General features: G+C 34.4%; 1 protein-coding gene across 2 annotated transcripts in view; it reads right to left on the bottom strand.

Annotated features, from left to right (window-relative positions):
- CACNA2D1 (calcium voltage-gated channel auxiliary subunit alpha2delta 1) overlaps nt 1-27,857 on the bottom strand; it is a 362,809-nt gene that overhangs the window by 88,746 nt on the left and 246,206 nt on the right. For both annotated transcript variants that reach the window (XM_041405297.1, XM_041405298.1), the window contains exons 7-10: nt 23,008-23,139; nt 10,064-10,133; nt 9,125-9,175; nt 7,957-8,056 (exon numbers count right to left, since the gene is read on the bottom strand). In XM_041405297.1, coding sequence (XP_041261231.1) covers nt 7,957-8,056; nt 9,125-9,175; nt 10,064-10,133; nt 23,008-23,139 — 353 coding nt within the window. The remainder of the gene's footprint in view (nt 1-7,956; nt 8,057-9,124; nt 9,176-10,063; nt 10,134-23,007; nt 23,140-27,857) is intronic.

Below are 27,857 nucleotides of genomic sequence, written 5' to 3'. Positions count from 1 at the left end.
TGCATTTTTGGTCCAGCATCTGACATGCCATAAAACATCCCAAGATCAATGATATGTCTGAAAAAGCAGGAGCCTCTTAAGTAAGATTTGTGATTTGCTGAAAATTAAGAAACTGGAAGGATCCAACAGATTTATTAGCCAGTGGAACCATGAGGTAGAGCTATCAAATCTTTTTATGTTCCACTAAACTACACATTTTAAATACTACTTTTTATACACTACTTTTTATACACTACTCATTTTAAATGTTGCTAATATACTAGAGAGCTCAGATTTATTCTGGAAGTCACAGACTCCCATGCCATGTGTTGTTAGAAGTCTGACTCCCTGACATTTGACAGCTATAAGAGGAGACAATAAAAATGTGTATTGATGCCCAAAGCAACCCCACAAAGTAGGAATGGAGGTGACTTCTTTTCTAGTCATCTGGATCTGTCAGCTATATTGTACAGTGATAAATGCACAGTTTCCAGCAACATTCCTGCTCCTGACATCCTAATGTAGAATGTGAGCTTCTAATTTCCACTCCCTTTGTCTCTTCATGCACTCAAGCACACTATTCCCTAGAATTAACACTTTGTGACAGATACAAAATGAAACAGATCTTGTTTTTAAATTTGTACTATTTCTTTTCCAAATCTTTCCATGTCTTTTTTACTATCGTATATCCATTTTGAACATTTTCCTTCCACAGCAAGCTAAAGTTGCAGTTAATACTGTAAAGTGCAATTCATGTTTGCACAGGACTTAGTATGGAATATTTTAGAGAAGAACCCTTAAAGAGAGTAATGGGATGGATTTAGTTGGTTTGGAGATGAAAAAGTTGTGTAAAACAGAGGTGCTGGTCCTAGGGTCTCTAATAATGAAACTCATATGTGTGCTCACATGAATGTTTTGCATCTGTTTGTGTTATGTGTGTGCATGACCTGATTTACACACACATATATATGTTATGTATGTACGTGTATATACATGTGCTCCATGTATATTGGGCCAGCTGGGAAGACATTCGGTAGGATACATGGCACAGAGCTGCAGCAGCCTCAGCTCCCCTGGGGTGTTGAATCTGGCATGACATGCTTTCCCCTATCAGGTAAAATAGTAGATGTACAAACAAATAAATTCCAGAGTTCAGATGGCTTGGTTATTAATTTGTAATTCTAAAAGAAAAATAAAGCTTCTAAAGATTTGTCTATTTTATTTGTAGCTATGTAAGGCTCAGTTTAAATGAGAAATTAAGAGAAAAACTGTTGAAACACATTATTTCTTTCTAAACCCTGTAGCAATATATCAGGTATGTCAAGATGGTCTTTGAATAAAAACATGAGTAGTTTCTGTGTGGGATCTGTCTGGCTGTAGTGTCACACAGGCTTAGCAGCTTGTGCACAGTTCAGAGGTGAACGTGGCAATTTGGCTTCTGGAGATGGTCCTGGTCCGAGTTGCAATCCTCAGAGAGAAAAGAATTGACATTATTTTTATGTTACATTGTTTTTTTAAACACTGACATTATTATTTAAGCCAGATATTCCAGAAGAAATGCAAGCAAGTACCACAAGGAATATTATCACTGGGATGGAAAAGTAACACTTCATTTTCACCTGTCACAGACTAGTTTATATTTATCTGCTTTATGTAAGTATTTGCCATTTGGTCTTAGTGCACAGACAGTATTGTAGGAATTGTTAAGATGAAGCTAACAAGAAATTTTTACTTACACTAAGGATAAGAGAAAGCTTAACTACTGAACATGTCTTTTGCTAGATAGACATGGAAAAACTTAAGTAGACAGAGAAAAGAAAAAAGGAACTGGTATGTATTCCCTGTTTGCAATAATGAAAACTTTGCAATATTTACTATTTTGAATATTTGTATCACATAAGTGTCATTAAGTACTTGCCAGTCCATTAATAATGAAGTTGGATGATTAACAACTAATAGGGACAGACATTTAAGCTGTCAGGATGAAACAAAGAGCCAAAGAAAACAACCAACCAACCAACCAACCAACTAAAACCTTTACATATTCTTGATTTTAGTATAAAAGGGGCAATGAGACACTCCAATCTGACCTCTTGAATACTGTCTCACTACCCACCTATCACTGGTCATTAAAATTCCCTTGGCTACTTCTGCAATAAACCATAACAAATACATTTAGTGGTGTTTTTTAAGATGTTTGCTTAAAGTGCATCTTCCAGAAAGGCATTAAATATTGATATGAAGACAACAAAGAATCTTTCCTTGGAATTTTAAAGGCGTTTTAACTGGTTATATGCTATTTAAATTTACTTGGCTTCAACTTGTGCTATTTGCTTTTTACCTGACAGGTTTGAGAACCTATGCATACAAGTTTCCCCAGCAACAGCACTCCTCATCTGTGATGACATCAGTCATTAGATTATTTCTGTACCCTAGAACAACCAAAAAAAAAGCTCAAATTCTGTGAGTTTGAGAGCATGCCTCAAACTCAGCTTCTCAGAGGATGCACTCAGGTGTGTAAGAAGATGCTTTCTAGAGTGAAGCAATCACCTGTAAAACACTTTCAGTCCTCAGTGGAGACGTGTACAATATTTTTCGTAATATCTGAGCCAATCATTTTTGTGTTAAATTACTGATAAATTCCACATATATGTAACAGTATTCAGCCACAACAAAGGAACCATACAGTAAAAATCCAAGATCAAACACCAATAATTTGCCTTCCAGGAGAGAAAGTGAGCCATCAATCCATACATTATTTAGACAAAAAGTTGTCTCTAGCTGTATCACTGAAGCTGTACAAGCATTTCTAGTTCATCATGTTGGATGAAGACTGCAAGAAGGTCGAGTCCTAGTGATCCCTCACTTTTTCTTTTTCTTGACAAAAAATTGTGTAATTTGCTTTCTCGAGGATCAGGGTCCCACTGAACACAATCTAATTTCAAAAAAGTCAGCTAATATAATATTCCCCCTACCCTAATCTTCCTCTCAACTCCAACCCTCTCAGCTTTCCCCCGGAAGACTTCTAACAGATCTTCACTGACTCCTTTCTTGACTTTCCTTTTAGAGAGAAGGTAAAAAGAAACATAATTCTACAAGAAGATAAATATTCCATGACACTGTTTATACTTTTGTAATTCCTGCTGCTAAAAATAAATCTCTTTCCAACTTCTTAATAATCCCTTGGTTTCCATAATTTCCAAATTTTCTTCAATTTTATTTGCAGAATGCTCACCTTCATTACATTTGCTAAACCTGTCCTCCAGATATATTTTCCCTACATTTATTTCTGTAGATACATAACCTTTCTCTACCTGTAATTATTAGCAAGGTAGAAATTGAATACTAGATTTTGATCATAACTTCTCTAAGCTTTTTTTCACCCTGCACCTACAGTGCTTATTAAATATACCTGTATGAAAAAACACATTTAATTCACTTGCTCCTTGAATATGGAAGATGCAAGATAATGACCTACCATTAAGGAATGCTAATGATTTTCCATTAAGGAACATTGCTACCAAGATGTGTTTATCTGCAGCTATCATTGCCTCCCTTTTCTTGAAAATGAACCATTCAATTGAAGAGAAACTGAAAGGTCAGTTAGATGGATTGCTGCTAAGAGAACCAGGAAGGACAACTCTCAGACTTAAACTTGCCTTTCTACAACTCTTCAGTGACTAGGAAAAAACACCAAACCAAGTCGCCTGCAAAAAAAAAGGAATTACATGTATTTGTTTACTGCCTCACACAGATATGATGCTGAGGAGGCTGCACACTTAATTGCAGCTACTGTGATTCATTACTTGAAATGCTTCAGGATTAAATCACTAAGAGAGGTTCTTATGCAGACATACTTATTGTACAGGAAACCTCATTCTCTATCTAGTTTTTTATTTGTTAAATAATGAAAAAGATGGCAGGCATCTTCATATTTTCTCCTTAGCATTGTACATTCAGGAAAATGAGAAATTAAGAACCAAAGTACATTGGCACAGCCCTTCATACAGGAATTCTTCTCATTTCTTCTAGATCCACCAACAGAAATACTTCAGTTCCACTGATACCATGATCATGTTTAATTTCTCCCTCAAGTAGCGATGTTGTTTGAGAAAACTAAGCACCAATGAACTTTTCTGGGTCAAAATTCAAAAACACAGTAAAAACCACTGTCATATCATTTGAGTATGCAATTTACTTTCAGGTCCAGTAAAAACATTACATTGAAATAATAAAGGAAAAAAAAAAAGTTTAAGTTATTTTCAAATGAAACTCTTCAAGTTTTTGCCAACCAAACAAAAGTACACTCCTACAAAGCTAAAATTTAGTATAAGCATGACAGGCTATTTGGCTCTAGAATCTAGCATCCTCCTCTCTCCACTGTGACTTCAGGCTAAGGTTTTCACCCATGGCATGTTATTTAATTTTTATATAATAATAATAATTAACCTAAGAAAGTTCCCAGAAGGAAGGAACATCTCCCTGTATTTAAGATAATATAGGTGCAATATGAACTGCAGAATACAGGATGGATCATGTAGCAGAATGGGAGCTGAGCCCTTTGATATATTGACAAAACTTTAAAAAAAAATTATTTTCTGTCTGTTAGCATATTGAAATATTTTAATTAGGAAGGTATAAAGATTTTACCAGTTTAGGAGTAAGAGAGACAAAATAAACAACTTTGCAAGCACTGAACTGTGGAATTCCATGAAAATCAGTGGGAAAAGAGGTGCATCATTCACAGATTTTTTTATAATCCCCAACAATAATTTCATAGGTTGGGTGCACAGTTTTTTCTTTGGAATCAACTCATGTAGAAATCACCTTCCCTCTGAGTTTGCTCAATGTACAGAACTGCACAAGAGCAGGAGATGAACTTTCAATTTTCCCAGAATATGATTCTGTTCTATCTCATATGCTCTTGACATTTAATTTCCAGTTCCAAAGCAGTAAATACTAGTTTGGATTTTTACAAAGGCTAAGTGAATTTAAAAAGTACAGCAGCTCCTGACCTTTAACACATCTGTTGCTGTAACAGAGGTTTCTCCTTTGTGTGGTTTTCTGCACCTCTGCAGATTTGAAATACATTTCTCCTGCACACTACCCACAATCACAAACAAATTACACTCTCTGTGTCAACATCTGAAACCAAGCTACTAAATCACGACGTGCTGGGATGGAATTGCTGCCCCTATCATCTACTGCTCACTGCTATCAAAGCCTCTAACCGGATTAGTGGGAAAACAGCTGTATTACTCATACATTTAAGCCCTTGCAAACAGCAGGTTTTCTCCCTGCAACAAAGCACAGCACTTCAGATAAGAAACATGCAAATCCCAAAGGAAACCATGATATATTAACCCCTGGCTATCTTTTTACAACTTAACTGCTCATTCAACCTTTCTTTCCCTGGAAATAAATGCAGGAACTATGCTTATTCAGTGAAGCTATAGCACATCTACTTTTAAGCTTTTTTTCCCTAGGATTTCCTCATATAAAAGGCACAGTTCATTAAATCATCCTGTCACTTTTAAGAAGTGATTGACATGAGCTTAAATCCATGTCTTTCGGTTGTGGGCATGAATCATCGTGCATATGGGCTTTGTGGGACAACATCTTGGCAGAGGTTAGCAGTGAAACAGCTCTCTAGTTAACTCAAAACCCCCAACCAAAGACTCCATGGTTATTAAAGCTAACAAGCCATAAAACAACTGTCACATTTTAGGCCAAAAGATCCATGAGGGAAAGAAAAATTGTGGATAACTTCTAGTTAGTGTTAGTGTTCATGTATCCATATGCTAATGCTGTATTAACATTTTCACCTAGCTTTTTGGACTTTTTGATTAGCCTATCACATCTAATACTGGGATGCTTCAGGAGAAAATGTTCTTAAGCAAAAAACATGCAATATACTGAATAAATTTTCAAAAAATATTGAATAAATCTGCATTTATTTCACCCAGAAAAAAATGTTTAAGTTGTTTTTTTGCCTGTTGAGTTTACTAGGAAAGCACTGGAGTTGGACTTTAGATAGACCTATTCCCTTATGGAATATTTTGTGAATCGAGATGATAGATTTGCAGAATTGTTTATGTTGGAAACTACTTGAAAGATTATCTAGTCCAACTGTTAAACTGATTCTGCCAAATCTTTAAAAAACAAAAGAAATCTTTTAAAACAAAATCTTCAAAGACCAAACTTCTGTGTTCACTTCTTTCACGTATAGAATGCCTTATAGTAGTACATCCATTTGTTTCCTATCTATAGCTTATTAGTTCCTTTCTATTAGAGAAACAAATATATATTTTAACTCTTCCACCACAATTCCATTCATAAATCATCTGAATACATGAAAACATAGGTTATACCAAAGTAATTATAATGCTGAAAAGTTTTAATAAAGACAATTTTAAATTTTAAGGGAACAACATCAAATAGCACTTTATGAAAGATCTAGAGATGCCATGCTCTATTATGCACATTTCTGTGATTGTTAGCCTCCACTGATGATGAAAACAACATGACCAAAATGTCCTCTTTGGTTCTGCAATCAAATTTCTGGTGTGAACCTCTAAAGTTGATTCAAAGGGGAAAAATGGCCCTTATATATTGTAAGTAACAAACCCCTGGGAAAATATACTGTAGAAAATATTGAGGGTTTCTGGTCCTTTTCTGACACAAATCCAACCTTGAGGCCTCATTAGAATAATAGTGACCCTTAGCTAATAAAGGACTCACAGCCTAAGGAAGGCTTAGCATTAAGCTACACTACTTCTGGTCATCTTGGAGCAAATGTAACAAAAGCATTTGGAAATATGTGTAAATCAAGAGGTTGTAGGGGTCCAGCTTTTCCAGCAGTGAGAGCTGTCATAGCTCTGCTGAACATAGAAATCAATTTCTATCAGTTTAGATTGCAAGCTTTTTTTTTTTTTTAATTGGTTAAACTAAGATTTCAGCTCCCCAATATCATTACAGAGAAGCGTATTTCCTTTAATAACACTATTAAAAAAATCAGGGTGGGTTTTTGTTGCGTTTTTTTCAGTGCAATTTACACCAAGGAAGATGGTCTTATCCACTATCCAAAACTTTAACAAACGAAATACCATTGAGAATAAACACTTATCTGCCCCTTGCAGAAAGTTCTAGCTAGACTGTCAGAAAACATGAAGCAATAAGCAGTTTTAAAAAATATTTATGTCAGTTAAATTTCAGGTCTTTCTCCCTCAGGCTGGCTACAACATGAATCTTCAAGTTGAAAATTATCTCCAAAATCATTCCAGTTACTCATCATTGAGGCTGTCTCTTGTTATTAAGAATATGCCAGTGTCCTCATCCTAAATCCACAGAATCAAAACTCTACAGCTGAACAGCTTAATAATAATAATTAAAAAAAAAAAAAATAAAAAGCTTTTCCCAAGACAAGAACATGATATCCAAGGTATTCTCCTGAAAATGGAAAATTTTCCATACCTTCCTGATAGATTATTCCCTCTATTTTATTATTTATTATGAGAAAAATTGTTTTGCCACCCATCAAGTGATGAAGAATTGTAGATCTTCTCAAAAACATCTCTTGGTCAGGTCAGATATATGGCTCCACATGTACTGTCCTTATGCATCAAACAACATGAGCAATCTAAATATCTTCTATGTAGAAAATCTGGGAACCAGCAATTATTTCAAGAGAATTTGCATACACCAATCTAATGGAAGAGGTTTTATACAGACAATAGGCTAATATTGCAAAGGAAAATCTGGGTATGCAGGAGTTTATTTAAATTACTTTTGCCCTTCACTCAAATGTATATGTAATATCAAATCTAGGACATTCATTTTATTTTATAAAAAAACAAATACAATATATTTTAAGTCTCTTTGCAGCTTAACATTCAAGTATCTCACATCTGGTATTAAAAATAGTTTGCTTTTGGCTTTGTTGGCAATGCAAATTCTGTGGAAAGAACAAATACTCACAGAAACTACATTCACAAAGTCATCGTCAGACAAGGTCTCCAACATCTCAATGACTGACGTGCGGATCAGCTTCAATGTCAACCCACTGACACTCCCACTCCTAAAAAAATTCACAATAGAAAAGCTAAATTCAGCAACTATTACGTAAAACATAAAAAGAAAATATAGAGCATCCACTTTAACATTAAAATATTCCATTTATTCCTGAATTCTCCAACTCATCATTAGTGTTATTAAACTATTTATAATTATCAAAGTAAGTCCAAAACTGGCATACAAAATCCCAGTCCTGTGCCTCAGGTGACATCATAGTGCTACATCCTCTAATCATTTCCTTTTCAAGAAATCTAAGTTTAACACCTTCAACCAATGCATTATCTAAACATTTTATACTCCTACACTCAGATTTACAGCTCTGGATTTCCAGAGACGCAAATGACAGCTTCTTTGATTCAAGGCAAAACCTAAACTGAAGTGAAGAAATAACAAATGTTGATAAAACTCACTGCTGATATGAAAGCACTTCACCACATGTAAAAGCATTAAATGCAAATTCTATGCCTCAGAAGCTTTTCAGAATAAAGCAATCTGACACATCAGGTTCAATGCTCCCTTCAGTCCCTCAACATTGTCTACACCACAGAAGCCTTGCCGAGGCAGAGAGCAAGATTTTATTCATTTCTTTGCTTACTTTCTAGCAATTTTTATATTAACACAACTCGGAAATTTTTAAATCTGTATTGTAAAACAAAGAAAGTCCACATACATTCTTATCTTTCATGTGCATTAAATCATTGTCACATCTACACTGGCACATGTAGTGCTTCTAGTCATTTGTTTTTAGGTTTGTGCTTTACAACAAAACTTGGCATGCACATGAGATATATTCATTTGATTGTTGCATTAATTAATAAGTTGAAAACAAAAAAAATTTTGAAGTGATATAAATAAACATTTCCTTGCCTCCAGTTTAAATAAATTTCATGTTTGGTTTGGGCTTTTTGGAACTATTTTCTATTACGTATTTATTTTGCTCATACCAAGATTTTTGAAGCTTGCATACAAGACCCCTTAATTACCTCTCTATTTTTTAGCATACAGAGATTTTTTCTATGTACCAAAGTACTTTTACCCCACTAATGTCAATATTCAGACATTAAACACTTACGCATCCACTAAAATAAGCATGTCTTTAGGAGATGCTGCTCCTTGGATATACCTGAAATAAATAAATTGTATGAATTACACAAATTTGCATAAACTTTTTTTTCTGTGCAATGGAAGACACTCTGTGATCTCTAAACTCAAAGTAGCTGAACCAATGAAATCCTCCTGTTGCAGCTAGTACAAAACCCATGTGTTGTTTTTTAACCCATGTGTGTGTTATTTCCTCTCTTGCTGTGTCTCTTAGGTAAATCTAAGTCCAAACCACATTAGGGTAGTCTGGACGTAGGATATACTAATCAAAATTCACTGTCTTCACACAACTGAAAAACAGGACAGCTATTTCATTGTCACAGATCTTGATGACAGATTAATTCTTACTCAGCCCAGCTTAGGCAGAAATACTTAGTCTTTTGAAAAAAATATGCCCAACTATATCCAAGTATCAATATGCTTTATGTCTTGAGAGGGTTACATAAAAAAATCATGAGAAGTAATCCCACTGCTCTCCCATCTTTTACACATCTAGTGATTTTATTACTGGTCTAAACCACTGAGGCATATTTTGCAATATTTGCAGAAGTCTGGAAGACTTCTGCAAATATGGTTCAGTCTAATACTCAGGATTAAAATTGATTTTGGCACAAAATCAGAGTTTTTAACTGTCTTACACATATTTGGTAGTTATCCTCCTATGAAAATCTATGTAATCCAAAAGTACAACTATAGTGATATTGCATAACAAGGAGTATAATTTGAAATTTTTTATTTTTCAAAAAACTAACGAGTTTTAAAAAGAAAATAGTATCTAAAAGTAAGTACCATTAAAACATACAGAAAAAAAGATTTTTACAGTAATATTTAGAAAGTAAGTGATGTAAATATATATATATATATATGTATACATATATATATCTATAAAACCTTTAAAAAGAAAGCTTACCATGGTCTTCTGCGTACATCATACAGATCTATTTTGTTAGGAGTTCGACTTTTATCTACCCATGGGGAAGCTAAAAAGAAAAAAAATGTATGGAATGATATAGAACTTTATCTCAAGTATTTTAATTACAACAATGCAATGAATCAGTACCGCAGACTTTGCGCTATATAAATATGCACTATATAAACATTTCATATGGTTTAAAAAAAGATTCTATATTATATCCTTATACATATTACTACATAATTCAATGCAATAAAACTCTGTATGTGTGTATGCATATGTATAAGTATATGTGTATGTATATGTATATGTATGTGCATATGCATATGTATATGTACCTGTATATGTATTTGCATATGTATGTGTATGGCCAAGTGTGTTGAAGAAACAGGTACTGACTATAACTGAACACTGTTTTCAATGGAACCAAAAATTCAACCAAAACACTTCAGATAATGAAATAACGTTTTTAACAGGAACTTACTCAATTAAAAAAAAAAAAAAAAAAAAAAAAAAAGTTAATTATTGCTGTATATAATAATGGTATCTCAGTTATGAGCCTAAATAATTGTTCACTGACTCAAGAGCTTTACCTAAAAATGCATATTAGAAAAGTAGCATGAAAGGAGCATATTCTCTAAAAAAAAAAAAAAAAAGTAAATATTCATGTTTCTCTAAAGAAATAGTAAGAATCATGACCTTTTCCAAGTGTTTAATCTAGACTTTACCATAATTTTCATGAAGGGTGGGAATTACTTCCTTACTGGAAAATAAAATGACCCTTTCAAAACCATGTGACAGCTTAACACAAATAAAAATGTGAAAAGCTACAGGGAATGACATAATGTTCCACAATTTGTTCTCTAACTGTATGCCAAAAGCCTTGGGGGTGCTATTTCCTGACATCAGTCATTTTTCTGTCTAGGAAATAAAGAAAGATATAGGCAGCTGCAGGATTCTTCTTGAAAAACCATATACCTAAGACAACATGGAAGATTTATATCTTCACCCATGAATATAAAAGAAGACATCAGCTTTGAGCAGCTGCCTGTTTTTGATTTTACAAAATGAACCCCTTCCTAAGAGACCAAACCATGATCTGGCCTATCACTTCCTGGAACCTGCATTTAGCAGTACACATTTAGCAGCCACAGAGAGCACTGTGTATTGCTGCACACCAGAAGAATCTCAAAATATATACCAGTATTGTCTGTGATTTCAGACTAGAACTCTCTAAGAGGTCCTTTTGGAGCTGACAAGATAAAAAGTATTTGAAATTTTCAGAAAGGAGAGAATCTAATTTTTTGAGACGGATCGATGTTAAAATTCTAACTTATGTATCATTACTTAGACATGCACAGGTTAAATTCACCAGTGTTTTATGAGCCTACAAGGTTAGCACATGTTCAATGATGGATTTTTTTTTCTCTGTCCAGGCTATTCTTTTAATTGGAAATTCATCTGAAAATCCCTGAGACTTGCAAAATCTTCATGGAATGTGCTCATTTCAGTTTGTATTATGAATGGTTTAGGTAAAATAGCAGAAATAAATCAAGATACTGACCAAGGCTGCCATATCTTTGCCAAAACTTCCAGTCATTTCAGTGACATCCAGTAAAAAGGCTATGCCCTACCAAATATGTCCCTCTTAAGTGACACATATCTTGGACAGCCTTCATAAACAGAGAACTATCTCAATTTATGATTTGGATTTATTTCAAAACAACAGAGAAAATTAAATTTACACTGATAATGTTACTTTATTTCACATGAAAGATAAGTTCAACTCCTTAAGTTCATTCTGTAAAGCAAAAGGAGGGGGGTTCAAAGAGAATTTGAAGGCAGGAGACAAAGAAGGGTCTTTCTAACATCATCTTCGTATACTACTGTGACAGTGAATGCTGACAGAGGTAATCATTTAAAACTGAAAAAATGTTCTACAGGAGAATGAACAGAATGGCCCTTTAGCTAACATAAATTATCTGCTGAAAACCATCACAGGAACATTTAGCTAGAATTCCTCTGAAATACAATGTTCACATCTTACTTTAAACTACAGAGTAATTTTTCTAAGTGCTAAACTAACATGTACAGAAATAGTGGTTAAGGTTTCATTTTAGTTGTGCAGCAGAACACCACGAGAAATAATTCAGATACTTTTCTCTGCAAAACTTGAGAGCTACAAATACATGTTAATGTAACACCACCTGAGAGGTAAGCACATCACATCCTTAAGGCCAGCACCAGTTCTCTCAACAAAGCCCTTCAGAACCAGGGCCTTTAGACCAAACATCATGTGGCAAATCTTTCAGAAACATGAAGAGGCAAAATTTATACCAACTTGAACAGCTAATAGCAAAATTTGAAATGCCTGAAACTTTTCCTAGTATTTCTAAAAGCAACAAACAATTGTATAACAACACTTGAGGGGTTTTTAGCTGGAATAAAAATTCCAACACTTTTAAAAATTCTTTTTTTTTTTTTTTTTTTTTTTTTTTTTTTTTTTTTTTTTTTTTTTTTTTAATATGGAGAGGATGCTCAAAACTTCTGGTTGAGACAGTAAAATGAAGAATATGAGGACAATTTTCCCAAACTGACCTACAGCAGAATTCCTTTGGTTAAACCTTGAGCTGCTAAGCCTTGGACTCCATTCTACCACAGCTTTTCAGTAATGGCCTGGATTGCAGTGAGGCCCAAACTGTCTCTTTTTGGCTACATCTATATTGACAGGTTAAAAAGGATAATGGAAAGGAAGCCATTCATGAGAATTAGGCTAAAAACTCTAATAACAGTACAATTACACACAAAATAAACTGAGAGAAGCCACTCAGCACACCACTTACAGCCTATCTGTAGAGATATGAGATTAAGAATGAGATTGTGAATGCTAACACAGTTTTTGTTTTGGGTAGATAGAGACAGTGGTGAACACCACAACTAAATTCTACTTTTTCCTTGGTAGCATGGCTCTTGCAGTGCACACAGTCCTGGAATGACTGTCAGCAGCTTCAGGGAGATCTGAAGAAGGTCTTTAAAAACATTATTTATTACCTTGCTGTGTGTCAATAAGTTTTGTATTCCTAATAAAAATATTTTTTTTTTCCAGAAAAATATAACAAGCTTCTACATGCTTAAGTTTCAATGACTGCACGATTTATCACAGGATATTAATGGCTGCTGGATCATACACTAATTAAGATATATAATGTATAATGAGCAAACTTGTTCTATTGATCTTTCTGATGGTTTCTACAACAATTTACATAATCCAGTAGAAAGTCTCTGCAAGGCACCGGCTCTGCACAACATAAATAAGGAATCAGCCTTTAGTATGTGAAATTTCATTCATACCTAAGAAGTGCTGAATTCCCTCTCCAACTTCAAGAATTAGCATGACTAAATTACCCATTCCTCCTAGTCTCTATCTGGAATAACACTTTAAATTTTAGATGGCTTTGAATGGCCTGAAATGTGTTCACTGGTTTTAGTAACAATCTGAGTATTTATGGATTTTGTTGAAATTGTTTTTAATAGGAAACTGAAATTCCCTTAATATATTGGATCTCCAGTGATCAATTTTAACTTATCCTGATTTAACATTTTAAAAACAACCTTTTTAAAAGATGATAAATATTTTCTATGCAAAAATAAGTAAGTATGCTTTAATAATTATACAGGAAATAATTAGAAGGGATGAAGAACAATGAAAGAGATGTGTTGCTTTTTTGGTCCATATATAGAATATACTATAAAGCCATTTGGGGAAACTAGCTTATATCTTACTGACAAAAGCAATTATGTGGTTTAAAATAAAAGCAAAATGAAAAACACAAAAAATATTATTACACTTTCCCCTCAAAAACTTAAATTGATCAAGGATTTTGAGATTTACAGTTTTGTTTATATAACCTATTGTTTAATACATTTTTATAAGGTGGTTTGGAACCTGGTTCACCAATATCTTCAAGACATCAGCCTCACCATAGTTCACTGTTGCATATGAGTATCTTTGAACTATGTCAGCACTGCACAGTTCTCTTGTGCATACATTCGGCTTTACTCATGTTCCCTCTTGATTTTCCTGTTTGGCATGTGGATAGATTTGATACTTTATAAATTATTCATTGGGTTTGATATCCCTCTCACTTCTGTTTGCATTATTGAGATACAGGACTGGAAATAATTTAAGAAAGAGTAAGCCATGTTTTTCTGTTATTTCTGCACATTTACAGTAGAAATCCTCAGGTTTGTTGATTACAAGCAGAACCAATTAATGCACTATAGAGACTGTCATGAATAGAGCCTAAATGAAAATATTCGTTAGGAAAGGCAGACCTTGGCTAAAACCTCCCATTCTGAATTCATGAGATGATTCCAGAGGCATAGGTGAGTGTCATGAGGGAAACTCTCCTGAAACTTCTGCCCTGTTTTACTGGTTAGGTATGCATGTACAAGGAACAGAGAGGCAGAGATGAATTATTAACAGCTTTACGTCCCTTCACATTATTAACACATTTGAGAAAAGAGGCTAAAAGATGATATTAAGATAGGTAACAAATATCAATTTTCAAATCCCAGACTTTATAATTTTATTTTGACACAAACTCCAAATTTTATCTTGTGATCTCTCAAATTAACATTCATGTGGATATTCAAAACAATCAAAGCCACAGACTATTCAATTCCCTGAACCAGATTCAGCAAAGTCTTTCTCAGATGGAGCAAAGGTATAAGTTACAGCATATACTTTGCTGATATTTCATGATTATTTTATTGAACTTATGTGAAAAAACCTGATTTCAGATATGTGATAGCCCAGACTATTTGAGAAATGCAATACCCCTCAATTTTCTACTCAGAAAGAAGTCAGATGAAATTCAGTGTAGCAGCAGCACTTTTGTAGAATTCCTTAGCTGTTTTTCAGTAAAAGGTGAGACATGGTAAACAAAAATAAGAAACAGCCATAACTTCAAAAGTCCCTAACATTAATAATGATAAAATGTTTTCAACTGCTATAATTAGTATTCAGGATAACTGTACCATAATGATGCCTTGGATTAATTCTGGTTAGTACCATCCTCCCAAGAGAGAGATTGTTACTGACCAGCTCTGTGCTACCACACCAGATGTTCAGTCAGGACTGAATGCAGCCGTTCCCTGGAGATTTTCTTTTCTTAGTGACCGAACATGCCAAGACCTTAAAATGTGTTCAGGTAAAATCTATCTAAGTTATCTATCTGTGCAATGTCTTCTGTAACTTTCACAGTATCATCACAATACAGAAAAGAGAGGATAACAATCTTGAAGTTTTTTAGAATGTATTACCCAGGTGATAATGGGTGATTATTTCATGGGCAACACTGCACTCAGTTTTATCACAAATCAGTTAAGCAAAGATTTGACATGGGAATAGTCCATACACAAACAAATCTATTGATTTTTGGTCCCTAGGTACCACAAAACCCAAGAGCAATTAGAATGTGCAATACATACTGCAGACTGCCATGTAAAATAAACCTCTTTCTGTTATCTTATTTCAGAGACAAACATTTCTCTTTCTGTATGAACTGAATTTCATCCTAAATGTGTTGCTTGCATTAATTTCACCTGGACTAGCAACCGTGTCCCCAAAGAGGGATGGAGTATCAGGGCTTGAGGAGAAGAAACAAGCTGTTTTGTTGGCTGTGTAGTGGTTTTCATTTTTCTCCTGTAAAAGTAAATTCTGGAGATTTAAATCTGTATCATAAAGACACAAACATAGCATGAATTTTAGCATGAAGGCATGATGAGCTGTAGTATGTAACTTCATTAACTCACTAGAAATAGCAGGTTATCCTGTAACTCAGTGGATCTGCCTGTGCAACTGCAAAATTCAGCACATCAGTTTTGAAAAATTAGCTATGGCTGAACTTACTGTAAGATTTTTCATATCATGAAACAAGGTTGTAGTGAGGTGGGTGTCAATCTCTTCTCTCAAGTAACAAGGGACCAGGATGAGAGGAAAAAGCCTCAAAGTTGCGCCAGAGGAGATTTAGATGGGATATTAGTGAAAAATTCTTGCCAGAAAGCGCTGTGAAGCATTGATACACACAGTGCAGGCAAGTGGCAGTCACCGTCACTGCAAGTTAAAAAAATGTGTGGACGTGGCATTTGAAGACATGATTTAGTGGTAAAGGTGGTGGTGGTGCTGGGCTGATGGCTACACTTGATGATCTTAAAGGTATTTTCCACCAATAATTCCATGATGAATATGGTTAGATCCAAATCATGCCAGTTCCTGTTCCTCCCTCCCAGATTTCAAAGGAAAAAAGAAAAAAAAAAAAGTGAACAACACTCAAAGAGGCTTATTTCTATGAAAAAATAGAAGTGTCCAACTCACACACACTAATTGCACTAATTGATAATTTATAAGCTGCATTACTAGGAAAGAGTTTGTGCTTTTTCTTTGTTTGTCTACTTTAAAGGCTCCTTTAAATGTTGAGCTGTTAACAGGAACTAACAGCTATAAAATATAAAACCTTTTGCAAAAAAAAAAAAAAAAAAAAAAAAAAAAAAGTGACATTCTCAGTTTTGCAAGGCTTTTGATTCATTTTGTATGGATTTTTTTAGGCTTTCCAGTCTCTTAGTATCTGCTTCAGTAATTACTTTCTCTGGAGAGTTCAATATCATGGCCACAACACTATTGCTTGCCATTAATTGCCAACACAAGAGCAGCTGTGCACAGCAAGTTCTTCATTTTGAGAGATACCATTTTATTTTATTAGAAATTGATTTTTAAAGCTCTTCTATTATTAATTTGTCTAAGCAGGAAATGCTCTAGTAGCGAAGTGAAACTTGATTCACTAACATCTGGAAAAAGGTTAAAGGTTGGTTGGTTATTTTGAGGGTTTTTTTGGGTTTTTTTTTTTTTTTTGGTTTTGTGGTTTGGTTTTGTTTTGTTTTGCTTTTGGTTTTGTTTTTGGTTGGTTGGTTTTTTTAATGAAAGATAAGAGATAATCCTTATTCAGATAGCTCTGTTCTATATTTTTAATCCAAAATTTGGAAGACTAGGGACAAGATTATTTTTCTGGAAAATTATCACTGAAGTGCTGCTTTCTTTACGTGTGATTTTTCCATTTAATACCTCATAAGCTCAAATCCCATAGGATTACCCTAGTAAAATGCTGGCATGAGCAATGCAAAGCAATTTTTTCTAATTAAGTAAAATTTCCATCATATTATACCCACTTATTATATAGATAAACAAAGGAAGACTAAGTAGAAGGCGAGTCTACAGTAAAGAAAGGGAAGAATGCAATGACTCTTTTCACTGTACACTTCAGTACTGATAGTACAAACTTCCAAAGGAGATTACCAGACCTGCTGATATTTAAATTGAATTTAAATATGAGTTAACAAAAATGCACACTCAATACAAAATAATTGTTACTATGCATACTCCTGGCTTGAAACCTTCAGAGGATCACTGAAGAAGCCATTTTATCTCTCTACAACTGTTTCTTTTATCTGCAAAATAAGGACAAAATGATGCTTTTTATTAAATTTTTAACCAGAAGTGTTTTGCAGATAAGAACTTGTGTTTTATATGCCATGCAGCATATATATGACATGCAGTATAGCACAAAATAATCCAGGTGACTCTTGAGAACATAGTCTCCTGGAACAAAACTGAAGAACTTTGCAGTATTTAAGAAAGAAAACAGCATTCAGTGCAGCCCATTGGGAAAAGCTGCCAGCACACTTGTCCCTTCAGTCACACCATGGGACTGCCTAAAGGATTTCAATAAACCTCTGACTCATCCTGTTTAATAACATTGATACATCTTTAAGATGAGGGAGCTGATGAACTTACGAATCACACGTATACATGATTAGAGCATGATCAGAATACTTAAAGGAAGAATTCTTCCCAAATATAGGTAAGGTCAAATAAAGAGGACAAGTATATGTGTCTAGGTGATGTGATAAGAGAAGGGTGTGGAGCTGCAGGTTGGACTCTGCTTTCTCCTCTGTGAAAGGCTCCCAACAAAAAGACTCCACAAAGACAACAGAGAGAAGTCACAGATCCACGCAGAAGCTTGGGAGACTGGAGGACATATCGTTTGCCAGAAATTCCATATTGTGAACACAAGCTTTCAGCTGAACTTCCCATAGGCCCTTGTTAAATTTCCAGGTAGAACTGGGAAGATTTGGAACTGCTGGGGACAGGGTAGTATTTCTTTCTCAGTTTTATTTTTGTTATGAATTGACTCAACTTTTCGGATCTTGTCTAAGTGTGGCACATTCTCAGCTTCAGACCTTTGGTCACTGCAGACCAAATACTGTCCCAATGTGCCTAGGTTCAGCATTTCCTCATAAAAGATGTTGAATCTACTCATGCATCATCATGCCACTGTTATGGATATTTGTAACCCACTACCTGAAATCTGAAACTCTCAGTACTATCAGTCTCCCTATCAGTATTACCTTTCCTAGTATAACCCTTGGGAAAATTATTATTTTGTGTACTTCCCCCAGAGAGCTGAGTCAGTGTTGCTGATTAAACAGTTTTCTACTAAACATTCATCTAAATCAGGACTGTGTTTTCATTTGAGTAATCCTATGCAATCAATTTTTCTTAAGTAGATTTATTACTGTAACTAGAAAGCCTCCTGCATCATATTTAACTACAAATAAATGTCTGCTGTCTACAGTACAAAACAAAACAAAACAAAAAACCACAAACAAACAAACAAACAAAAACAACCAAACCCAAACCAAAAAGACCCAACAAAATGAACAAGAAGAGAGATGGTATCTGGTAAAAGGAACATAAATACAAAGTTGTTTGTGAAGTTTGTTTAATTAATAATTGCTACAGTGCAAATAATATGCCTCCCATTGGAGTCTTTTAATGAAACATTGATTAAAAATTATAGTCCTAATTATGTCTTTAATTAAAAACAAATTCATGATTAAAAGAATAACTGGTTACCTTATACCTACACTTCCAAGTAGTCCAATAAAAAAATTATATTAAATTGTTCGTTTAGATAGCTGCTTTCTAAAACCTAGCATTCAAATTACATGGATAGATACCTCACAAAATGTAAGTAACTTAATGTCTGTCAAATCATATTAAACTACTTTAATTAAATTAATTTATTTTTGAGCAACAGATTTGTTCAGTGCTCTGTGGTTAATTTTAAATTAAATCTGAATCCTGATCTATATTGAAATACCTTTCTGTCTACATAGCACCAACAAAACTCTACATGTGCAAGCCCACAGGTAATGGATTCAATACTTACAAAAAAAAAAAAAAAAAGAAAAAGTTTCAATTGGATTGGAATGAATTGTTAATTTCAATGGTCTTGATAAATCACTGCCAGATTACTGCTTTTCTTTTGAATCAAAAACCACACAAACCCTCTGTCTGGACTAGAATTAGTCAAGTGTCATCTTAAAATGACATCTTAAAAGCCAATACTGAGTTCTGGAATTAGACTTACGAAATAAAATAATTAGGCAGGTAGATGTATCTCTACTACTACTAAGGAGAAAGTGATTCCACATTTATGATAATTTGAGCTCTCTTGCCCTATTACAGAGAACCCAAATTTTGAACTTAGTGACTCACAGTTTTACCTAAGAAACTCCTCTGGTTTTGTTTGCTGTTTTCATAATACTGCATTTCAGTAGTGTTTGCATAAAAGAGTCCCACAAAATACAGCTTCCTTTCACTGCACTTCTGAAAACTGGCTCTTACTCTTGAGTTATATGTTTAAGATGAAAAACTGTCTGCTTGCAGGAAAAAGGCTGGAAATTTCTAGTATTTTTAAGTAATATTAAATGTATTTAAATTTAAGGTATCTAAAATTATTACATTTATCATATCTTTAAAAAAAACCAATGAATTGACAATTTTATGAGTCAGTCTGTTCACTTGTTTTAACAATTTGACATATTTTAACTATAGTTAAGAATCATTAAATGTAAAAAAACCCCAAATAATAAAATATCCAAATTTTGTGTAACTGTTTATTTTATAGTAAACTGGCCTCTCTGCCCTTGGGGGAGTCAACAGCTCCTCCCAGTTTAGTGTTTCTGGAAAACTTACTTGGTATTCCTTTGAGTCCAGTTGTTTAAATATTCCCTAATTCAACCCTCCTCCACTGGGAACAAGGTGTCATTATTCCGGAATTTCCTTTTGATTGTCGACGCCTGTGATTACTGAGGGCTGGTCTTAGAATGGATGAAAGACTAATTTGTGATTTGTGCCTTTAAAAGTATGAATGAGCATATATTACATCCTTCTTAAAAGTTTAATGGACTTTATATGCTTCTTCTTTTTTTGAGCTCTTTTATTAAATTGCTGTTTACTTTTGAGTTCTTCAGAGCTCATAGAGTAGCTAATAGAAATCTCAAAATTGCTCTTGGCATCTTCATATCAAAATGGATGATTGCCAGTAGAGTAACAGAGCTTAGCACTTCTCTTCAAAAATATGCTGCCATTGAAACTGATGAGAATATTGATAGCAATGTGGGAGAAGGAAACAGTTAATAGCTTAAACGTTGCTAAAATCCTCTAAGAACTTTTGCACAGCTGCAAAGGTTCTCCATCGGTGCCCACCAAAGCCCATCCCTCCCCAAATATGGCTGCTCACTGGAATTGGGACTGCAGCTGGATTTTGGGATAAGCTAAAGGTGATATGATACTATGGTCTCACCACCCCAGGTCTAGGGAGAAGAACTTGTATCCACAAGTGACAGGGGAACACTGGGGTGCTGGTGGCTCAAGCATTCATATTTTACACATACTCCCTTCTCACAGGGCTGCTCACAGAAAGATCCCTTCATGCTGTTGGTTACTATGGTGAAAAGGACAGCCCAAGAGCCTCCTCAGAACAGAAGTGATGTACCCTTTGCCCATGACTCAAAGCAGTGGGACAATATCAGATAAAAAACATTAATACACAAAAACTCTGTTTGAAAACACCCTTTATAGTTTAGAGGTACTGAATTTTTTTTTTTTTAAATACAGGAAGAAAGACTGGGTGAGTATGTTCCAGATAATACTGAGCAGACTTCTCTATTCATTTTAATTTTGGGTTTTGATATTTCCAAATTCTTTCACGAATACCATCACTATGGAAAAATTCATCACTTTGAAACAGGCTTACCAAGTATCTATATAATGAAGCAATTTTTTATAATTTATAATATAATTTTCAAAATGCAAATGTGAAAAACATCCACTTCAGCGTATGAAACCTGAATTAATTTTCAGAACACCTGCTGTGTCAGCAAACTGAGAAGAAGTTTACAACAAGAGAGGGATGGAGAACCTTGCACAAAGACCTATTATACAAATCTAAAATGTAAAAGGCTTTCCATATTGAGCTACAATGGGAAGCAGATGCACAAAACAACGGATATAACCTACAGAGTATCAGACTGCTCCACACTATGTAAGAATGTCCAGCATTTAAGTATTGGGGAATTAACTTAGGAATTTATGAAGATATTTTCTGACAGAATTGGGCAGCTGTTAAATACTTAGCTATGGAATAAATAGCAGGTGTGAATATCTGGGCTTTACATTAAATTTAAAATTGTGTTTAGATAAGTATATAGAAAGAATATTTGCACCTGCAAAACAGAGACAAGCTTCTCCCATTTTATACAGCTGTTCTAAGGAAGAATGCATCGAGATTTTGAGGTTCCTGTGTTGTGTTGGTGAACAACTGGAGTAGACATCTTAGCTAGATAGAAGAATTTATTTTTAAATAGAGAGGATCTATTTTCAAGTGAAATATTATTTCCTAGAGATTGGCAGGGAGATATATTTACGAAAGATTCTTTTTCAGTACTAGGAAAACATCACATAGTAAGCCATTACAAGTTCTGGCCCCATACATGATGATAGATCCCAAAAGCACTGGAAGAGTTTGAAAATAAAATAAATAATAAATTAGCATTTTCAATATGTTTTTTTCCCTGCAGCATCTCCCTGTATTTATTTCATGATCATCCAGCATGACAAAACAAACAGGATTCAAGTGGTATGAAATATTCTTCCTGTAAACTAGCCTGAGGCAGTTTCTCTGCCTGTGCTAGCACTTGTGCTAATGATACAATAACAGCTTTAGAATAATCCCCTTCGCCCTCAGAAACACAAACAATCTTGTGTAAACAGAAGAGAAAGGTTCTCAAAATTCTTCCTCAGGCAGTTGTAGGCATGAGTCAACATGCTTCACACAATTGTTGTGCGTGTAGTGGACACATTATTCAGGCATGGATAAGAGCATCACTTAACAGCAGCAGCAGCAGCAGCACAGGTCTTGCCATAAAAAAAGGCTTTCCATTACATAGCAAACAACAAAAATCAAATTCAGGCTACTCATTATCTAAACTCAGTAAAATATACATCTATTTAAATTAATTAGTGTGATCAAGTGATGAAATTCTTTGGTGAAACAAATGCTGGTTGAAGTAATCAAGTTGAATTGACCTTAGCTTAATAGCAAAGATGTACCTGTCAGAGGTTGTGGATTCTGAGAGACATGAACATGGTGCACTCACATTTTCACTGATGTCAAACACGACTATATGTCTACTTTCCACGGCACTATCTTTAAATCTAGACAAGTGCAAAAATCTCACTTGCAAATATTCAAGTGATTATTTACACAAGATATAGAAAATAATAGAAAAATTAAATTAAACTCTTCTGCTTTTCAAATGACATAATCTTCTGTTCTTCTTACATATTTCACTCCCAGTTCCTTCCCCGTCATATTACCTTTATACCAAAATAATTTCACAGTCCTTGGGTGTGTAATTCTGATATAAAGAAACTGTGCTTATGTAAAAAAAGCTATTTCACTACTCACAGATAATTCAGAATATTTTGAATGCAATACATGGCATAGGACAGTTGTCTAGGACAGTTCAGTTACCTGGGTAATACCTTGCGAGGCCAGTGGCACTGCCAAAAACCTGCCATAATAACGTGGGGTCCTCCTCCCTGTTCCTCTTGAACACATCATCCAGCGCTGCCGTCCAGTTGAGTTCATTTAACACGATTGTTGCTGTCAAACACAAAACAAATCTGTTATTAGGAATTCACATCCTAACATGGGAAACAACGGCTACAAAAACCAAGCTGGAATATTGAGAAAGTGATAAGATTTAATTTAACTAATCCAGAAATTAATTTTTTTCTTTTCCTTTTCCTTCCTTCTTTAAATTCCTCACACTCTCTTCTTTCAGTTGCGTTATTTGCATGCCATGACCCTTGGTTTATTTGCATAGACAATATCTTCTAAAAATACTTCTTTTCTGAGATGTCACTCTAATTGCACTTCCCAACCACAGAGAAGACTGTTTACAGAAAAATAAAAACAGGCTGATTACAGTGTACTGCAATAAGAATGAGTAGAATGAAATCAACAAAAGCAGGTATCGTATAAATGTAACAGAGATGTCCCTTTCAAAATGGATTATATGGGAAAAAGACATTGATGAGTTATTGCTAGTATTAAGGTGGGGCTGCATGAACAGCAGTTCTCATTAGCACACACTAAAAAGGTCTTAATGTTCATAGATCTGGGCTCTGACAATAAGGACAGCAAAGTGAATGTTTGTATTTATGAGTTGGGTCAATTAACTTAAAATACAAACAAAATTCACATTTCAGCTAAACACTATGTTGCCAGTTACACAGAAACTTACATTCATAAAGTTCTCCTGCACCAATACTTGTTTTAATCAATCAAATAGTTTATATAATGAGACCAATATAGAATATTTTAACATGTTCTATACCTTCTTGAGAAAGACCTATACTGGAAAATTTTGAAATTGAACATTAAACGATCAACACCGCTACACTAAAGAATCAATGGACTAGACTAAATAATGAAATTGTATTGTGAAACAAAACACCTTATGATAAATCATGCTTTTCACCTCAATCAGTTAGCATTTAAGTAATTATTTCATTAATTCTTCCCCCTCCTCCCACCCCACCAATTTTAGGCAATTTCAAATGCCTATTATATTTGAAAAACAAAGGCTTTTTGATGGTTTAGTCACTAATTCTTTCTTTTCTATTGCACTGGGATTGTAAGCAGTATTTCTTACATTGAAGCACCTAGATCAGCAAGCCAAGAGTGGAAAGAAACCTAGAGGAAGAAAAACCTTTGAAAAGAGCTAAAGATGTAGGTATAAATCCAGTGAAAATTGCCACTTGTCATAGAGATCCTGCTTACGTTATGATATTGCAGACAGAAAAGAAAATTCATCTTTTGCAAATGGGCAAGCCAAGCTGAAATAAAACCAATTCACATTTAAGGGACCTAAGTGGCATTACAGAGCAAAAATTTGGTATGTAGGTCCACATTCTAGCCCCCTGCTACAATGAAAAAAAAGATAAAAAATAAGGATGGATTGAAAGTTAACAGTTTACAGCCCATTTCTAAAGTAAGGCTCTTAAAAGGTACTAGAGAAATGAGATCACAACATTAAATGTTATAAGCCTGTTTTTAAAGGTTAAGGAGAAAATTGCTACACCATTTTGCAGAAAAGTTTATCTGTTTTTTTCAGAGTAGCTTTAAGATATTACTCTCTGAAGAGATAGCTTTCTGAAGAAATATCAAATTAAATTTCCAACTCTTGAGACCTCCTGTAAGCAATAAGCTTCTATTATATACCTCTCTTTTTGTCAAGTAGATAATTTTAAGTAAATATATGCTTATGTAAAGAAGAAAAATTCCCTGAGGCACCATGAGATGTTAATTATAATTTTTAAATGGTTGCTGTTCAATTATGTCTTAGATCCTGTTTGACCTACTGTGCAATTAAAGATTATGTACGGACTCTCTAAACTTGACTTTGTGTCAGATCTTGCTTCCAGAAGTGGCTCTATTAAGTCATTAGAAGCTCTGTCTCTTAGGTAGACAAGCTATTTTCAGCTTGATTTTGTTTCTTTTCATACTACTGTTTCCTGTTTGGAGGGACAGGTGCCAATCTCTTCAATTCTGTGACCAGTGAGGGGACTCAAGAAAAACACAGGGAACTGTGTCAGGGAAGGTTTAGGCTGGGTATCAGGGAAAGGTTCTCCATCCAGAGGGTGGCTGAGCACTGGAACAGGCTCCCCAAGGATGTGATTACAGCACCAAGCCTGACAGAGCAAGGAGCATCTGGACAATGCTCTAAAGGAACACAGGTCCTGGAGCCAGGAGCTGGACTTAATGATCCTGATGGGTCCCTTCACACTTAGCATATTTTATGAGTCTTTGATTGTAATATCACCCAAAAATGTATTGCAAATTGTTACATCTGTGTGCTCACACCTCTGCACATACATAGTCATATAAATGCAAATATATATCTCAAATAAACATATACCAAAAAAAGGAGATGGTCTACAGACAATAAAATAACTAAATACTGAAGTGCCAAATCCAAAAACTAGAAGTGATAATTTTTGAACTTTATTAGACTTGTTGAGATTAGGCGATAAAGAGATAAGGATTACTAGATCTTGTGCGTAATATTTGTGGGGAAGTGATGTTTTACAGTGAGATTTAAGAGTTTTATGATATTATTTATGTCCCACTTTCCCCCTCCTCCTCCTCCTCCATAACTTTCTTTTTGAGATAAATGCAACAGCCTAGGAAAAAAATCCAAGAATCTGCAGTAAGGGGAAAAACCCAAAACCATCAAATGGCCCAAGATATGAAGCTGGAGTTAAAAAGTGGAATTCAAGAAAAGCAACAAGAACAGAGCATCTTAACAGAAGGAATCTGCAATAAATCTGGGAAAAGGCTACTAACAGTTTGCAATATATTCCTATTCTGAAATATTGCAGATATTCCTGCATCCCAGAAATTCACAGCTAAGAGTCCAAGTCTCATTTCTGTAAAAAACCACAACACATGACAGGCTCAACATGTATCACCTTCTTCTTAATTCACTTTCTAATTATGAAAAAAAAAAAAGTTTGGAACAGAAATACAGTTTATTTGGTGTGACTGATACTCAAATAAATGATTGTATGATCATTAAAAAATAATTCCTGGAGCGGTTTGCTATTTTTGTTTTTTGGTTGGTTTGTTGGTTGGGTTTTTTCATTCTGTCTAGAAGTGTACTTGATATGGAATGCACCCACATCTGTGTTAACTAATCCAGTAATCAGTAAATGAGGGAAAAGGTGCTGGGAATTTTAGTTTGAATAGTTTATTTTTCTAAGTGTTTTTCACAGCTTCTATTAATGCTTTCTTTCTGCTAAACCATACACCCTGAACTTAAAAAAAAAAAGAGCTGTAAATCAAGTCGTTTTGTTTCCTTTTTTTTTTTTTTTTTTTGGAATGCAATATCACTGGCAATAGTCAACTTCAAACCAATACCTCTAAGTTCTGGTTTAAAGCCTACAGCAATGGATTTGAAACTTCCCAAGGAAAAGCAAGAAAATCCAGTCCTAATCAGCAGAAAACTGTTCTCCAAAGAGTTCCTTATAAAATATCCTGATTATGAATTGGCACCAGAAAAAAAAAAAAAAATCAAAGCTGTAGTAATTTCAGTAGCTCATAGTAGAGAACACAGCACCTGTCAGAATACCCTTCTTGGAGAGATAGTTTATATTAACCTTATCGATGTAGTGAAAATTTATTTTCTGTTTGGAAAAAAAAAAGTCATTTTACTAAAATCAAATGTTTAGAGGTGTTACAGTCACACTTTTGTACATCTACTTGTCTTTCTTTGAGTTAACTTACATACAGGAAAGATCTTTTGACTGATAATTGGCAGAAAATCTAGTTGGAGAAAACTCTCCAATAAGCTTATTTTCAGTTCTTCTAAAAGAAGTCTTTGAAGATGACTACTTCAGAGTACATCAGCTGCCACCTTTCACATGCTACAAGCAAGATGAAAAAATAATATTCACCATCACACAATATGGAAGATCATTCTTTGTGGCTAATTTCACTGAACTCCATCCATCTTTTCATTTTTTTCCTTCTTCTTTATGATATGAGGTTTAGGGGCCTTGACAAGGAATGGATTCAATTTTCCCCTACAAATGCAATCAATAAAAAATAGGAAGCACTGCTGTACCTTCTTTAAAAGAACCAGAATACGCTTCTGATGATTTATTCAATGTAGAGGCTCTGGCCTGCATGCAAGACAGGGAACAACTTTATTTGAAAAGCCTGAGAGCTATTTCATTTATCTGAAAATATGTGAGCTGCTGTTCCCTGATGTGGCAGCTACACAGACACTGGGGAGAAGAGAAGGGAGCTCCTTAGCAGTTCACTAATCTTTAAATATCTGAAATGTATTACCCTTCCATACTATGCTTAATGAAGTTGATCCATTGATTTCTTTGAAGACGACAGAGTGGTAAATGTTATGATTTAAATATATGTTTTAAATCAAATATTATGGTATTTAAAACTGGGAAAAGAGAGACAATACTTTTGCAAGTGCATATTTTTACATATGTGTGCAGACACAGATGCTTCCCTTGGTAGTGATGCTCATCAGAGAATAGAAAAACTCTATTGAAGGTATAAACTAGTTTTCTTTATGACTTGTTGTTTTACTAATTTTTTTAAAGATTATATTAATTCATGTTTATGTTTAATTACACTGTTTATGTTAAATTACACTGAATTTTATTCACTCTCCACTGCCACTGGAAAGTTGCACTTCTCTTACATGGGACTAGGAAGGAATAGATATTTTATTTCAAGGTACTTTTAAAATGGATTTTTGCACTGGCTCATATGTGTCTCTTTATTAGTAT

The sequence above is a fragment of the Onychostruthus taczanowskii genome, unplaced genomic scaffold (genome assembly GCF_017590055.1).
Source record: "Onychostruthus taczanowskii isolate IOZ18803 unplaced genomic scaffold, ASM1759005v1 scaffold23, whole genome shotgun sequence".
Lineage (NCBI taxonomy): Eukaryota > Metazoa > Chordata > Aves > Passeriformes > Passeridae > Onychostruthus > Onychostruthus taczanowskii.
The sequence above is the reverse complement of the archived record's forward strand: the minus strand, read 5'-3'. Positions and strand labels throughout refer to the sequence as shown.